At 42.2% G+C, this 17,300-nt stretch overlaps 1 protein-coding gene across 1 annotated transcript in view; it reads right to left on the bottom strand.

Annotated features, from left to right (window-relative positions):
• Positions 1-17,300, bottom strand: part of LOC126474409 (spondin-1) — a 646,454-nt gene that overhangs the window by 305,524 nt on the left and 323,630 nt on the right. The window contains exons 5-6 of the mRNA XM_050101878.1: positions 11,443-11,587; positions 1,247-1,453 (exon numbers count right to left, since the gene is read on the bottom strand). Of these exons, the coding sequence (XP_049957835.1) occupies positions 1,247-1,453; positions 11,443-11,587 (352 nt within the window). The remainder of the gene's footprint in view (positions 1-1,246; positions 1,454-11,442; positions 11,588-17,300) is intronic.

The following is a 17,300-nucleotide window of genomic DNA, read 5'->3' on the forward strand; positions in this document are numbered from 1 at the left end:
AGTTGTGTGTGTTCTTGTATAACTAAGAATAATTGACCTTGGCCCCTTTCCACAACCTGATCCGCTCTGTCCTGCGAAACCAGATTTCAGCTACCTTTCTGCCGGCGCATGAAGGTTGAAGTGACCGCTACAGCAAAAATCTACTGATACCAGTATTGCTGGCTCCTGATTTGATCACAACCGAGGTAGAATATTCCTACACGTCACTCAGGGACCTGAAGATGGCGTAGTAAAACGCTGAAGCTGGTTGTGAAATACAATAAGATTGGAAACCAGATGGCTGGAAGGTGATTCATTTGACATCCTGTATCGAACAGCCGATTCCCGGAACCATCACTAAAAAGATGGACATATAGAGACTTTACATTAACAGTCACTTCCCAAAGGAATCAACACGAATCGCCCAGCAGCAAACAGCATAGTGACGTCAAAACTGCTTACATCTCCATATTTTGGTCTGGCGGCAGAAAGTGGACTGTTATGTTTTTTAAGCATAATTTGCTAGCGCACCGATTAATGAACATACCTATGATTTTTTAGCGCCCTGCGAGGTGTACAGGCTGCACTGCAGCCCTCGGAACACCATCGGTTTAATTATAACCACCCAGTACGATCAAAATGCTGGCTGTATCCTACCTGATATTGTAGTTCCGTAATGACGACTGATATTTCATATGTGAGGAGAGCTATTGAGGACATCAATGACCAAGAAACCGATGAAGTAACCAGAGCGTGTAAAAATCACGTCGCCTATCCGTCGCAAACAATGTAACTGGCTTTAGGAAGGCTTAATATGACGAAATAGCCTAATGTTGCACACATATCTTACGCAAGCATTCAGCGGTCAGGTCGTGTCCTCTGAGGTTTTCACTACTTGTGCCATATTGAACTACATCATAGTAGTAGGCTAAATGGTGTGTATCAGAAAATTATTTAGCCTTTGATTTAGGAACCACATTCGGCTGGCTCTGTAGAGAATTTCAGTATCAGTAAAGAGGGAAGCTATTCTTGGGTCAGTTTGTAGGCTGTGTGTCTTGATATCTTCAAACATATAGCAATGATGCTTCAAGTATGGGAAAAAATCGATGAGAGGACCGTATCTGATAAATGATATAAGGGGGCCTTCCTTGGGAGAGACGAAGAATGTACCTTGCTAATAAGAAAGCTGGTGTAAGTTCTCTGAAGTTAATATTGGAAAAATGTAAAGAAAGCGAATGATTGATTTTATCTGCTTTCCTGTTCTTACCTGGGCCTTGAGTTCGCGCTCCAGTTCGCGGGTAGAGCCACGTTCAGCCACTTGCTTGAGACCCGGGGAAGCCCTCGCTCCGTAGGACCAGAAGTAGTAATCGGATGTGTGCGACGCTCCAATCACGTCGCTGAACTTAGCTAAGAAGCTGTCGTCCGGGAAGCCCTTGGGGTGGGTGTGCCGCGACCACAGTCCTTCAAAAGTCAGCTGGGTACAAAAGCAACAAAAAAAGGAAATAATTTATGTTAAGTTGAGAGACCATACTAAACAGTTGATAAATTCACCACTACCTGCTGCTATAGAATATTTTTAGCTGTTGCGTTTAGCTTGGGTTTATGCCATACAATCAAAGGTGTTACAACATCTAGAAATTAATTTTCCTTTTCTAAAAAGAAAGGACAACAGAGTTACAGGAAAAACTTTATTTTCGCAGATACAGCAATGTTTTCACTATATTTTGGCATAATCACAATCAGGATAGGGACACTTATCTTACTGTGGAATCAACTTCGTACGTACATTTCACAGAAGTTTCCCGCCTGGGAATGAAATTATTACAATTGTCTTCATTCCTTCGTCATCGTATATATTAACAATAAATCTGCCGGCCGAAGTGGCCGTACGGTTCTGGGCGCTGCAGTCCGGAACCGCGAGACCGCTACGGTCGCAGGTTCGAATCCTGCCTCGGGCATGGATGTGTGTGATGTCCTTAGGTTAGTTAGGTTTAACTAGTTCTAAGTTCTAGGGGACTAATGACCTAAGCAGTTGAGTCCCATAGTGCTCAGAGCCATTTGAACCATTTTGAACAATAAATCTGTAAAACTTTTATTCTGTCTCTTTGAACACGCTAACCTCCAAAACTACTACACGAATTTTAATGCGATTTTCGCAAGTAACTTATAAAGAGCTTGGCGGATCTTATAGGCTTCGTTTAGTTAAAATCGGATCACGGAAAAAAGATATCGTGATTGAAAGTTTCATCTAAAACCGTCGTATCTGTCTGTTGCTGTGTTTGAACACACTAATCTCCGAAACTACTATACGAATTTTTATGAGGTTTTCACAGGTAACTTGAGCACAGAATTGTGACACCGTATGGGCTTTATTTCATAAAAAATCAGATCACAGGGGACAACCGTCTATTTGTCTATTTGAATACTGTAATCTTTTTCATGGGGCTTGCATAGGTAACTTGAGCATAGTTTGGGACAATGTAGAGGATTCATTTCATCAAATTCGGATTACGCAAAAAAAGACACAGTAACTGAAAGTTTTATCCATAAATGCGAAAGTAATTCTATCTTTACGTTTTCACGACTAACACGCCGAGCCGATTTCGATGAAATTTGGTATGGAGGTAGCTTGAATCCTGGGGAAGAACATAGGCTAGTTTAGAAAATATCTAGTACAAGATACTTATTGTTTTGAAGAATATATTGCAAATTAGGAAAAATATTAATTCTTTGAAAAAACTTTTACCTTTGACTTTCGATCTTTATCATATTTGTGAAAATGCTTTTATTCCTTGGGCACCTGGATGATTTTCGGAAAATTGCCTATACTAGCGACACACCATCTGTTTTCCCATGACCTTCGGCTATCAGACACCGTCTGTTTTCCCATGACCTTCAGTTATTAGAGCTAACGCTCCCGATGACTAATATCAATCGGCGCTATGTTCTGTGCATTCAGAAACTATAGGCCTACCACAGACCAAACGTCGCAGTCGGCGCCGTTTTCAGCCACTGCTGCAGCGTTGATGATGATGTTAGGTTTGTGGGGCGCTCAACTGCGCGGTTATTAGCGCCCGTACAAATTCCCAATCTTTACTCAGTCCATTCTCGCCACTTTCATGAATGATGATGAAATGATGAGGACAACACGAACACACGATCCCCGGACGGAGAAAATTCCCTACCCGGCCGGGAATCAAACCCGGGACCCCGTGATCCAGAGGCAGCAACTCTAGCCGCTAGCCCACTAGCAGCGGACTGGTGCAGCGTTAATGCAACAGTTAAGACTTGGCCCGAAGTCATTTGATTGTTGTCATACCTCTCTCGTGCATGCGCTGCTTTTCTACCCAAATTCACTTACTTTAAAAAAAAAAAAAAAATGGGAAACTTAATTTTTGGACGACTCTCGGAAACAAGATCGTTTTACGACAATTTCCATGATGCTGCTCCCGAACACCCACTGAAATCTCGGAATCGGAACGTAGTAGCTTTCAGTAGTAGCTTTCTGATGTGTATTCGGATCAGTTTCATTAAGGATGCTTTTCGTTGGGCTGAGAACTTGTGTATATAAGAGATGAAAATACGAGTATTATGGACTCTTTCGCAAAACACACAATGGATACTTACTTTTCTCCGATTTCACTGCATTCAACCACAACTTCTTCTTCTTTTTCTTGTGCTTTGAGCCGCATTGGCGCAGCGTTGGCGTGGTTATTTACGGATTTGGTGTGGTTAGTTAAAGAGGTAGCCGAGTGTCTTCCCTGTCGCCACCTGTTACCCCCACCTGACGGCATATGTGTACCCCAGCTATCTGTGTATAGCGTTATAAATGTGAAAGTGGGCTAAAGCTTTCTGAATGTTTGCGAATCGGGTAACTGAGCAGTGATTGCGTAACAGCCCAGAACTCTTCCAGTGGGATGTGGTTAACGGCCCAAAAACCACATCGAGGCTGGCCGGCACACCGACCCTCGTCCTTAGTCCGACGGGTGGACTCGCTTCCGGATCGCCGCTTAAGCACGCACAGCTGTCCAGACGGGTTGATGCAACTGGCCACATCCCAAAACCTAGAGCAATGACACATAACTCACAGAAAGAAGACTGAAAGTAAACACGACGGCAGGGAGACCTCAAGCACTGTAATCTCTAACCCGTCTCCCCCAGTTCTTGACGCCAGGGCTTGAGACGTCGGAGTCTGCCATTATTGACAGCTTCACTTAGCGTTGTTCACACCGTAACTGTCGATACTGGACGCATTTTCCGTCTATTTTATCACATTTCCCGGATATTTTTCCGGAAAGTTTCACACCAACATTAACTAGTGTTATATCCTATATACAGGGCGGTCAGAAACAGTGTGAAAAACTTGTAAGGCTGTTGAAGGGTAGGTTGTGTTGAGAAACAATGCTCAGAAAAAAATCGATACGTTGCACCGTTTCCTAGTTAGTTAGCATTGAAGTTAGCCAGTCAGGCCGTTGTGCTCACAAATTCAAACGGCCCGCCAGAGACGATGTCCCCAAACATGTTCTCCGTTTGATTTCCTGATACCGAACAAGAGAGCTATACAGAAATGGAACATGAGACGGTAGCAAGTTCGAATCGGAGTCAAAGGTTGAGTAGTCTCATGCGCTACCTCTATGCTACGAGAACAACTGACACTAATTGTTTCTGGCGGGCCGATTGAATTGTCGAACGCAACAGCCTGATTTGCTAACGTCAATGTTGATTAATTCGGAAATGGCGCAAGTATCGACTTTTTTCTTCGCAGCGTATGCTACCCTTCAGCACCCTTACAAGCTTTTCAAACTGTTTCTGTCCATACTGTGCGTACAAACTAAGAGATGATCACAAATAGTTACTCATTGCGACTCCTTTCAGTCCTCGGACCATCGATCAGGTGCCATAAGACATTTCAAACACCTTATATGGCTTCAGTTAGCACAAAATACAGCGTAACTAGCTGTTGTCATATAACACGATGTAATACAGCATACTTTATACATGATAACAATGATTTATGATGGATTTTATGCTGATTGCCATCTTATGTAAGTTGTTTTAAATGTCTTATGATACTTAATGATACTCTAAAGACTGTCACTTGTCGTAATAAAGAAGTATGTATCATCCGCTCTTGGGGGTGAACTATGACGTTTTCTATATGTTTACGAGTTGTGGGAGACCATCTTCATAAAGTCTGTATCGTCCCATTTAGAAATCACGTACTTGCTCCAGTATTTCGGTTGATGCAATAATTAACATACTGCCGACGAATGCCCACTTTACTCGTGTTTACTATTTGCTGCCTGTAGGTTTCGTCTTGTTATGTGTTTACACCTGTAAGCAACGAAGCAAACGTGACTTCCTTTATGTACATTTTGATTATTTAGCATTGTAAGCGTTTTTAATATTTCAAATAGCTACCATTTTTGTCTTAAATTTCCTCCTGCTTTTAGAGATGCCCAAATCCTTGTTTAGTCAGCAACTTTATGAACATAATCAATATTGAAGGTTGCATTTCTAATAATATGAAAATTTTACATAATGCATCTACAGCACTATTTCTTAATACGTTAAAAGAAACCGAGATTTCTATGCACTACAAAAATAAACCCTCATATGTTATAAAGGAACAGCTAGAATTCAAAGACAAACATTTCTTTAAACATTTTGGCGATCTGCCTTACAATGCTTACTCTGATTTTCTGGTTTTGTAACTGGACAAATCTGTTTTACGCCCTTCTCCGCAGTCTTTTTGTTATAACTCATATTATTGTGTTAAATTGTTATTTTATTTGAATATAAGGCTCATGGGTTCTTTAAATTTCTTATTATTTTCTTACATATTTATATAACGTTATTACATTCGCAGATAATTAGCATATTAGGCCAGTCATAGTACTGTATTTTTAATTTATACGTGTACGTCATTTCAATTTATTACTTTTCGAAATTATTTTTCACTAGTTACCACATGGTGTATTTTGGAAATACGGACACGTTATTCTCATACCACTTTTGTTGTTATTTGCTAGCATATTACGATCTACTGCTATTTACTATAGATCAATACGTACATTAACAGATACCGGTTTTTTATATACTGGGACTGCATCTATGGATCATTCTCTACTTCCTTTATCGTTTTTTGTGGCTGCTTCAAAGGAAACCAAACAAGATCAGCGTCCAGTAACCAACTACTTCGTACATCTGTGGAAGGTCGTCCGTTGGACATTTCCTATCGATACTTACAGCAATCTTTATGGAAATCGCCCTGCTGTTACGTTTTTGGCACGGTGTCCTCCATCTCGATAGAAACCAATAACATCGTAATTATTTTACCAGCATGCTCCTAGAGTGCAGTCTTTACACAACGAATGTGATGTTTTTTTGTTTCCTGCTTAAAGCTCTTATTATATTTACTTGATAATAGCTGTATTAACAAGCTGCTTCTTCTTTACTACAAATTTATTCTACATAATTTTGACGTTCTATTTACTAATAAGTGCATCTTTTGTACATAATTCTCTCGACTTTCACCTGAGTGGCTAACACTGACCTCATGTTGTGAGCTGTAGGCGGAGTCTCTGACATTTATGAAATAGCTATACTGCGCTCTGCAGCAGTTGACTATCGTCAGTCAGCGGTTCCCACACCATACAGAGCCATTGTCCATCAATAAGCATATATCTGTGATTTGTAGTTTTAAAGCTAATTTTAAGTGTGTTTATGTACCCCTCTAATTTATATCCTACATTATTTTACAGTTGAACGTCTGAAGATGACCACGTGATGATCGAAACAGGTCACTTTCTAATAAACGCACCTTGTAATCTAGACTGTTTTATAATTAATTTTAATGTTACAGAGTTACTGTCGCATTTTTTAATATTAGTATGGATAAAACTTTCAATAACATCAGTGTTTTCGTGTTCCAATTCTGATGTAGTGAAGTCTGTTCCATGTCCCAAGCTGTGCCCAAGTTACCTGCGAAAACCTCACGAAAATTCGTCTAAACAAACATACAGGAACGACAGTTTTACAAATTTATTATTACTATAGATTTGAATACAAGTCTGAACATTTTCTACAAATGGGAACAGGAAATGTGAGCGTGAGCAGTAAGTTCTTCCCATTAATAAAAGTGATTTCTACCAGCTTGCTACGTTATTTGATTCTGCGTAAAATGTTGTCATTGCAAACATCCCCAAAAATATTCCATAGGCTGCTGTAAAGTACATGGAGGAGGGTACTGTGGATTTTGTACCACATGTGATTCACTTGTGGAGAGAAGGGAACGTGAGTGCCTATATGCCCCTGTACTCTCCCTAATCTTCCTTATTCTCGTGACTCTTGCGCGAGATACACAATGCAGGCAATAAATAGACTTTTTCCAGAACAATTACGCCTACCAAAGATTTTCATACAGAGCCTCCTCACAGATTTAAATTATGCGTCGGGCCAAGCCTCCAACGCTGAACCTTGCCTTTCACAGGCAACGCTAGAAATCACAGCTATCCAAGTAGTCATAATGAACCACGCTCATCGCTTATATTCTGTCAGTACAGCTCTCCAAATCTTTTAAGCTTCACAGTAGATAATTAGCCATCAGGGAGCTTCAAAATTTTGGTTTATGGGCTACGTAATTTTTAAGGGAAAACCACAACACAGGTGAAATTTTTTTGTTGTTCTTCGTATGTTAACTCGTGATATCTTGCGTCCTTTGCTCTAGACCATATATCCGCTTCCTCTGAAACTGTTAACCCAGGGCGAATCTGGAAAGCCCGCACTGACATCAAGTTGCGATACTCACCTCTAAATGAAGCGAATTTCAGTCATATAGTCCCGACACTTATCGCTGTTCCCTTCCCGTCAGCATTATTTTTCGATTGCTGTTTTGATGTGAATTTATTTTAGAACGGTATGTTGCCACTGCTGGTGAACTAGAAGAGTCCCCGGTGTCATAGCTTCAAAATCTTTCATTTACTGCATTGGATGGACTTTAAGGAAATCTGAAATCAGTCGCTTCTTTACGACAGTACTTTGCACGAAACTCGCTCTCCCTCTTACAGGAGGCTAATGAGGCATGCGTTATGCAGAAATTTCCACGTGCAGCTGCTATCTGGTTGACGCCTTTACATCCTTATAATGGCACATGAAAGCACAGCTATGTCTAATGTGCCACGTGACTCATTTTTGGTTCCGTGGGCTTTTCAATAATACCTACAGTTTTTCTGCGATGTGTCACGAAAAAACCGATGCTTCAGTCCAACAAAGAAGTTTTCTGCCTAGTGACAGACAGTCTGTATGGGCGGTAATTGTGGCTGTGTCTGTAAAATTCATTTACTTACTCCTTTAAGGAATGTACAGTGATAAGCCAAAACATTATGATCTGTGTTCACCGCGACGTCGGGTGCCGCGTGGTGGCGTTGCGGGTACTTGAGGCGGCAACTAAAGTATGTAAGCGGACACGGATGGGGAATCTCTCTAGCGAAGATATGGGCTGCAATCCATTGAGATAAGAGACTTTGACAAAGGGAAGATTATTGTTACGCAGAGTCTATGAACGAATATCTCTAAAACGGCAAAGTTGGTCGAATGTTCACGTGTTATTGTCGTGAGCATCTAAGGTAACTGGTAGAAGGACAGTGAAACTACCAATAGGTGCTAAACGGTTGCACGTCCACGATTCTTCACAGAACGTGGGTTTCGGGGGCTTGTCTGCTCTGTAAAGTGGGATTGATGGTAATGTTTATACGGATATGGTTCTGGCAATACCGGCGATGACCTCCTTCTTCTGTGCGGATGGACACATATTACCCGAACTCTTACGGGACTTGGTAAGAATGTCTTCCACGAGTAATGAGTGTGTTGGGTATGGACGCTACGAATGTAGTGTGTGGACATATAAGATGAGAATGTGGGTCTCGCGGGAGGCGTGCGGGAGATAGTCCCTGCAGTCGCATTATCCTCTGTGCCCTCGCTGGCTAAGATGGGTAGAGCGTCTGCCATGTAAGCAGGAGATCCCGGGTTCGAGTACCGGTCGGGGCACACATTTTCACCTGTCGCCGTTCATATATAACAACGCCAGTCAGCAACTGAAGGTATTAATACATACACCAGTGACCATTAAAATTGCTACACCACGAAGATGACGTGCTACAGACGCGAAATTTAACCGACAGGAAGAAGATGCTGTGATATGCAAATTATTAGCTTTTCAGAGCATTCACACAAGGTTGGCGCCGGTGGCGACACCTACAACGTGGTGACACGAGGAAAGTTTCCAACCGATTTCTCATACACAAACAGCAGTTGACCGGCGTTGCCTGGTGAAACGTTGTTGTGATGCCTCGTGTAAGGAGGAGAAATGCGTCCCATCACGTTTCCGACTTTGATAAAGGTCGGATTGTAGCCTATCGCGATTGCGGCTAATCGTGTCGCGACATTGCTGTTCGCGATTGTCGAGATCCAATGACTGTTAGCAGAGTATGGAATCGGTGGTTTCAGGAGGGTAAAACGGAACGCCGTGCTGGATTCCAACGGCCTCGTATCACTAGCAGTCGAGATGACAGGCATCTTATCTGCATGGCTGTAACGGATAGTGCAGCCACGTCTCGATTCCTGAGTCAACAGATGGGGACGTTTGCAAGACGACAACCATCTGCACGAACAGTTCGACGACGTTTGCAGCAGCATGGACTATCAGCTCCGAGACCATGGCTGCGTTTACCCTTGACGGTGCATCACATACAGGAGCGCTTGCGATGGTGTACTGAACGACGAACCTGGGTGCACGAATGGCAAAACGTCATTTTTTCGGATGAATCCAGATTCTGTTTACAGCATCATGATGGTCGTATCCGTGTGTGGCGACATCGCGGTGGACGCACATTGGAAGCGTGTATTCGTCGTCGCCATACTGGCGTATCACCCGGTGTGATGGTATGGGATGCCATTGGTTACACGTCTCGGTCACCTCTTGTTCGCATTGACGGCACTTTGAACAGTGGACGTTACATTTCAGATGTGTTACGACCGTGGCTCTACCCTTCATTCGATCCCTGCGAAACCCTACATTTCAGCAGGATAATGCACGACCGCATGTTGCTGGTCCTGTACGGGAAAATGTTCGACTGCTGCCCTGGCCAGCACATTCTCCAGATCTCTCACCAATTGAAAACGTCTAGTCAATGGTGGCCGAGCAACTGGCTCGTCACAATACGCCAGTCATTACTCTTGATGAACTGTGGTATCGTGTTGAAGCTGCATGGGCAGCTGTACCTGTACACGCCATACAAGCTCTGTTTGACTCAATGCCCAGGCGTATCAAGGCCGTTATTACGGCCATAGGTGGTTGTTCTGGGTACTGATTTCTCAGGATCTATACACCCAAATTGCGTGAATATGTAATCACATGTCAGTTCTAGTATATTTGTCCAATGAATACCCGTTTATCATCTGCATTTGTTCTTGGTGTAGCAATTTTAATGGCGAGTAGTGTAATTCTAATGATGGTAATGTGACATCTCTGCCTAAAGAGCACAATTCTGGAGCACGCAGAAGTGTTTCGGAGCACACCGTTCATCGTACATTGTTGAACATGGAGCTCCGCAGAGAACAACGCCTACGTGTCACATGTTGAGCCAACGACATCGTCAGTTACCGCTGCAGTGGGCACGGGTGCTCTGCGATTCGACTGTCGATCAATGGAAACATGTCAGGTCTTGGGATGAATCAGATTTTTGCTACGCTAGGTCGATGATCGTGTCCACAAACGCCGCGACCGAGGCGTACGGCAGCTCGAAACGTGTAACATGCCACAGACGCAGGCTGGTGGCAGCAGTATTATGCTACGGGAGACATTCTCCTGCTCTGGCATGGGACTGGTGGAAATAATCGAAGACACGCTGACAGCTGCGAATCATCTGCATCCTTTCATGCTTGATGTCTTCCCAGATGGCGATGTCATCTTTCAGCAGTATAATTGTCCGTGTCTCGGAGCCAGAATCATGCTACAGTGGTTTCAGGGGCATTATAGTGAACTCAAGTTGAAGTCACGGCGATCAAATTTGCCTGTTGTAAATCCTAAGCACCCATCTGGGTCGCTATCGGGAGCCACCACCGACTACGCAAATCAGCGGCCCGTTATTTACGCGAATTACATGACCTGTGCGTAGACGTCTAATGCCACGTACTTCCAAAAACCTACTACCAAACTGTCGGATACCTGAAACGCAGCATCAATGATATATTTCACTCCAAAGACGGACAAACAAGCTGTTAAGCAGGTGGTCACAATGTTTTGGCTCCTCAGTGTACAGTAGCGGCGAAAAGAGAGGAAACTGTGAAGTACTGTTAACGAATCAATTTTAACAACACATATGAAGTATTCGCAGGGCAGGAAAGTGTAAACTGAAGAAGACAGAATCCTCAAAGAATACAGTGAATACGATTGGCGCTTACCTCATACTTTGCTTCCTGACACGCGCAGCACTCCTTCTGCACTGGCGGCTGCTCGTCGAAGGAGTTGTGGACTTCTTCACAAAACGTGTAGCTCAGGGGGCCATCGTCCATGTACCACACATCTGGCCGCTCTATTACCGTAGCCCTGTAACGGTTCCATCACAGTTTATTCACGTATAAATGAAAGGAAGCAGTGTCGAGTACTGTGTAAAGTATGAACAATGTAGATCGAAGAAAAGCCTAAAATGTAAACAAAATATAAAAGGAGAATCACTATTATCACAAAAAGTAGTCTTCCGCAAAGTAGTACTACAAGTACAAATCGAGAAATATCACTTCTGTTGGCGACGGTAATGTTCGTTTAGACGGTGTGATATCGTTTACTAAGGTAAAAAATATAGTTTGCATGAATAGTTTCCCAAGCAATTGCAAGAGGAACACTGAAGTGATCAATTTTATTTACTACGTCGAGTAGGCTTGTAAATCGCAATCGTTAGAGAATAGCGTCGGAGGAAGGATGTGATAGTCGCCAATAACAACAAATTAATTTCCATCCTTTATTAATAAATTGTCTGCATATAGATTAAATGACCTTGAATAATGTACCCACTTTTATTTTAACGGCCTCATCCATGGTGAATATTCGTGAAAAAGCAGGCCGTTATGAGTGCGTCAGATAAAAGTTTACAAATATCAATTGGGCGTTTATGTCCATTTATTGCAGTCTCAGCAGAATATCACATTGATGTTTAATAACCATTTCACAATATCTGCGGCTCCACAGCTTTGTATCTCCAACATTTGTCTCACATAAACATTGATGTTTTGATACTTAATAGAATACTATTCAGGAATGTTATATAGGAACTTGATATCCTTCATTTGAACATACTATTCAGGTCAAGTAACAGTTAGTAATGGTCAATAGTCTTTACAGGCAGATATCTTTAGGTGAAAAATATGGTAAAACAGGTTGCCATTGGCACATTAAATTCAGCAGACTTTCTAAGTAAACACTGTCTATGCAATCGTTGGACGCACAGGAATGTGAACATTATTGCGATCAGTATTTTATAGCTACATTAGGCAACGTTGACACAGTGTGTGATAGAGTGTGTATTGCGAGGAACTGTTTGTTACAAGAAGTGATAAGATCAACTATATGAGCATTGTTGGACATAAAGTTAGAGACAAGTTGAAATGTTATTGCTATCGTCAACTGCAATTTTGTTTTCTGCAGAATATAGTAGATAATATTCCTTGATAACGTAAGAGTAACCGGAACTTTAAGATGGGAGGGCAAGTATTCAGTTGTTTATTAAATTATGGATGTTGTTGACAAACAAACTGTTTGATTTGATAAAGAAGACAAATACATTGGCGTGCCAAAGTTGTCACTCCCGAGTGACAGCTCTATGAAACTCGCACCATTCATAAAAAGAACTGCTGTAGTATACTACAGAAGATGGCTGAGAGAAATATGCTATGAGACCACAGATGTGACACCTTTATTCAAATACAATCATTACACTGAAGTCATAGCGATCCATGGCGCTCCGTTGGACATAACAAAAGACGGTAGATGGTTTTTAATAGGGTATGTGGTCAACATGGATGGTAATGCTTGCTCTCCAAAGTGCTCCCATGCTGACCACAGGGTTGTTACGGAGTTGTTGTGGTGGGGCGTTCCATTCCTCCATCAGCGCGGGTGACAAATGCTGAATGGTCGTTGGTACTTGCGGACGTACTTCAATACGTCTCTCCAAACGCATCTCAGCCGTGTTGGGTGGGAACGGGTAGGCCAGTCTATTCGCTGAATATCCTCTTGTTCCAAGAGGTCCTGCACCTGCCCTGTTCGATGCGGTCGCTCATTATCGTCCATAAAAATAAAGTCAGATGATGCTGTCATTTACCGTCTTGTAAAGTCATCAGATGATCAAAACGACTTGCAAAATGATTTAGGTAAGATATCTGTATGGTGCGAAAAGTGCCAATTGACCCTGAATAAGGAAATGTGAGAAGTTATTCACGTGAGTACTGAAAGAAATCAGCTCTATTTCGATTACGCGGTAAGTCACACAAATCTGAAGGCTGTAAATTCAGATAAATACTTAGGGATTGCAATTACAAACAGCCTAAATTGGAACGATCACATAGATAATATTGTGGGTAGAGCGAACCAAAGACTGCGGTTCATTGGCAGAACACTTAGAAGGTGAAACAGGTCTACTAAAAAGACTGCTTACACCACGCTTGTCCGCCATATTCTGGAATATTGCTGTGCGGTGTGGGATCCGGATCAGGTGGGACTGACGGATGACATCGAAAAAGTACAAAGAAGGGCAGCTCGTTTAGGATTATCGCGAAATAGGGGAGATAGTGTCACAGACATGATACGTGAATTGGAGTGGCAGTCATTAAAACAAAGTCGTTTTTCTTTGCGACGGGATCTTCTCATGAAATTTCAATCACCAGTTTTCACCTCCGATTGCGAAAACATTCTGTTGGCATCCACCTACATAGGGAGAAACGATCATCACGATAAAATAAATCAGGGCTCGCACAGAAAAATTTAAGTGCTTATTTTTCCCGCGTGCCGTTCGAGAGTGCAACGGTAGACAGTTTGAAGGTGGTTAATTGAACTCTCTGCCAAGCACTTTATTGTGAATAGCAGAGTAATCACGTAGAAGTAGATGTAGATGTAGACAAGGGAATGGAGAACAGTGCCACAGTAGCGTTGACCGTTGAGTGTACCGTATTCCAAGATTTGGTCAGTACGCCCGTGCAACACTATTCCTCCCTGCTAAATAACATCTGAACCACCAAAACAATATTCGACAATGTTCGCGGGTGCATTACGTGTTCCCACCTCTGGCCGATATGAGGGTACGTGCAGCATAGTCAAACATGATCGTTTTGGTGGTAAAGGTGTTACGATACGGGGAAGCATATCGTTGCATGGGCTTACTGAACGCAGTAGACCCACCAGACAATGCTATTGTGACACTGTGCTCCTTCCCCATGGGCGTCTTTTCAGGGATGGATTCGGCCCCCAGTTCCCTATTATGGATGACAATGTGCGAGGTGCCGTGGTGGAGATGAGTTTGTACCTCTTTAATTGAGACGAATTTTGCATGAGAATGAGACATGCACTCGACCCCCTCCTTATCTACCACCTAATTAATTATGCGCACAACGGTAACGGAAGGAAATGATGGTGGACCCTGCTAGTTGGTAAAATAACGAGTGCACACTCACAATAATTTAATAAAAATCGTGATCTACTCAAAAAAAGAGAACTTTATCATAATAAACAACAGGAAATGGGATTCTGCATATATCTACAAAAGATATGCAAATTAAATATTACAATGAGATTTATTATACATCAGAACATAAATGCACATGATTATCGACACAAGCAGTAGGTTAAAGGATAGGGTATACTGAACTATTATAAGAATAAGAGTTGGCTCGAGAACAAGGGGCTCTCTGTGATGCAATAGATGACGATGATTACTGGAGGTCCTAATGAATCAAATATTAATCTTCCGACTATAGAGCAGTATCGCAATTAGTAGTGAGAGCTCAAATGGGATCACATGGAGAAACAAGCAAGGTAGACGTGTAGCAAAGCGAGCGCGCGTGCTGCTGACGGATTAAGTATAAAATTGATGAGGTCCTACAATGCCGGAGCCGCAAAATACTCTACCAGTACTGAAATCTACAGCACGTCGTCGGCAGGCAGCGTCCTGATGATGTAGTCGCCGCCGTCTGCCTTGCAGCAACTCTGTGTCAACCCCTGGCCTCGAAGGCTGTCCGACAATTCAAAGTTCTTCCGAAAAAGAGCGGCCAAGTCGCCAGACCGTCCAACTCCGACGAAGATCAGATCCCAAACTCTCTGCCTGTGCAACGCAAGAGTGAAGCCAACATTGCTCTACTCCCTACTCTCCTCGAAAACCGAAAATCTGCATTCAGTTATGATTCCAATATTCCGCCATACTGTCCCGGAACATCATTCGGGCCAATAGCGACCATTCCCTCCAATTTCGAGCAGGGCTTTATGACGTTTCCTTCTGGTTTATACCAGATCATTAATCTTCTAATGAATCAGCTCCTAGTCGTAAATACAGCCGGAACAATTGTATTAAGGCACAGTTTGCCGTTAACAAAACAGGGGTCTTGTGGTTAGATTTACATGTTAACCGGTTCAATTCTTTGATTGTAATTGTAATCTAATCTGAACAACCTGTTGTACTAAGCTGTGCGTTGCTGTCTTTCAAAGACCGGGTCATTATTGGTGTATTTTTAACTGGATAATGTGTTTCTGCCGAGTGAGTTCGCTTGTAGTAAGTGTTCACAAGTGATGGTTTAAGACGTTCCTTCAGAGCGATCTTAATAACTGACAATCAGTTTAACTTGGAAAATATTAACAGCTAACTGTCATCAGGGCTTTAGTAAAAATAAGATTGTCAAAAGGGACGGGTTAGGATCCAGTCGCACCTTGGTTGCCGATTGAAATTAAGAGGTTGCTTGCTTTGAAGCAAGCCTTATCATTGTTATATTGTTTCCTAATCTGTTTAACCTTCAAGCACAGGTGCGCATCTTAATCTCGAACCTCTCGACATACAGCTTTCAAATTAAAAGTTACGTAATCTGTTTTGAGTAACTGAATCACTCTTGTTATCAATGGTGCTTACATAGTTTTCATGTGTTGCAGAAGGGCATTTAATAAGAGAAGCTGTGTCCATCGCGGTAGTAAACACCGCCCGTCTTGTAATTATTGTAATATTTTTTGCTGTTTTGATTTCTCTTGCAAAGGCTTATTCATTTTACAAATTTGTTCATCTTGTAAAAAAAGAAACAAAATTTACGGTTATATAATATTAAATATACAGGTTATATGGAAAGGAAGTTATATTGGTGGATCCTACAAAGTTTTCCTTAATTCCAGTGAGTATCATGTCTCACCCAGTATCCTGCTTACTAGGCAGATGCGCTGATCACTACGGCATCCGGACACAACCGCACGGAATACTCCAGCGCGCCTCCCATCAAATCCAAATTCTCAAATTACACCACACTCATGTTGTGCCCCTGCTCATTAGCCTCATTACTCACAGTATTTCGCCGATTCCCGTAAGAGTTCGAGCTTGGTGTGCATCTGCACTGAAGGGATCATGGGTAGTCATCGCAGTAACTGTATATTAAACTGTAGTAGTTCTTCCTATGTGTGGTTCAAGTCTCATCTTGCTATGTTATGTGTGAGTGACACATCACACGAAAGTAACTTTCGCATGCATACAAGTGTAGTACATGCACAGTAGTGAAGTACCCTAAGGACAAACGTGTCGTAAACAAGGTAACCTACAATAAACGTGGTTCTTACTCTACTGGTGAGAGAGGGATATCATGATACATTAAGGTAAAGGAGTACCGTAGAAACTGGAAGTTACTAAAAACTGGCACAACTTTTGCAGAATATTGTCTAGAACTCTTACAATAATACATAATAGAAGTGAAATTTTTGTAATCTGGATAAGACACACAGAAACTTACTGCTCTGCAAATGTGAACATGATGAAACAACAAACGATTCTTCTGGACTGGTTCTAAATGAAACTCAGTTTAGCTAGTTACAGTAAAAACGAGTTTAATCCCCAGTATACAATTAATTTCACATTAGTGTAGTATCAGTGTTTCTTACACTACTGCAATATCAACAGAGATTCTAGGGATAAAAGTGTTAGCTTCTGTTTTTGGCGTTGGTTGTTTCCTCCTATTCATACAATACCGCTACTACATCGACGGATGTAAAGGTAATTTCGGGAGTACCTCAGTGAAGCATGATAGGACCG

The sequence above is a fragment of the Schistocerca serialis genome, chromosome 4 (genome assembly GCF_023864345.2).
Source record: "Schistocerca serialis cubense isolate TAMUIC-IGC-003099 chromosome 4, iqSchSeri2.2, whole genome shotgun sequence".
In the NCBI taxonomy this organism is placed as follows: Eukaryota; Metazoa; Arthropoda; class Insecta; order Orthoptera; family Acrididae; genus Schistocerca; species Schistocerca serialis.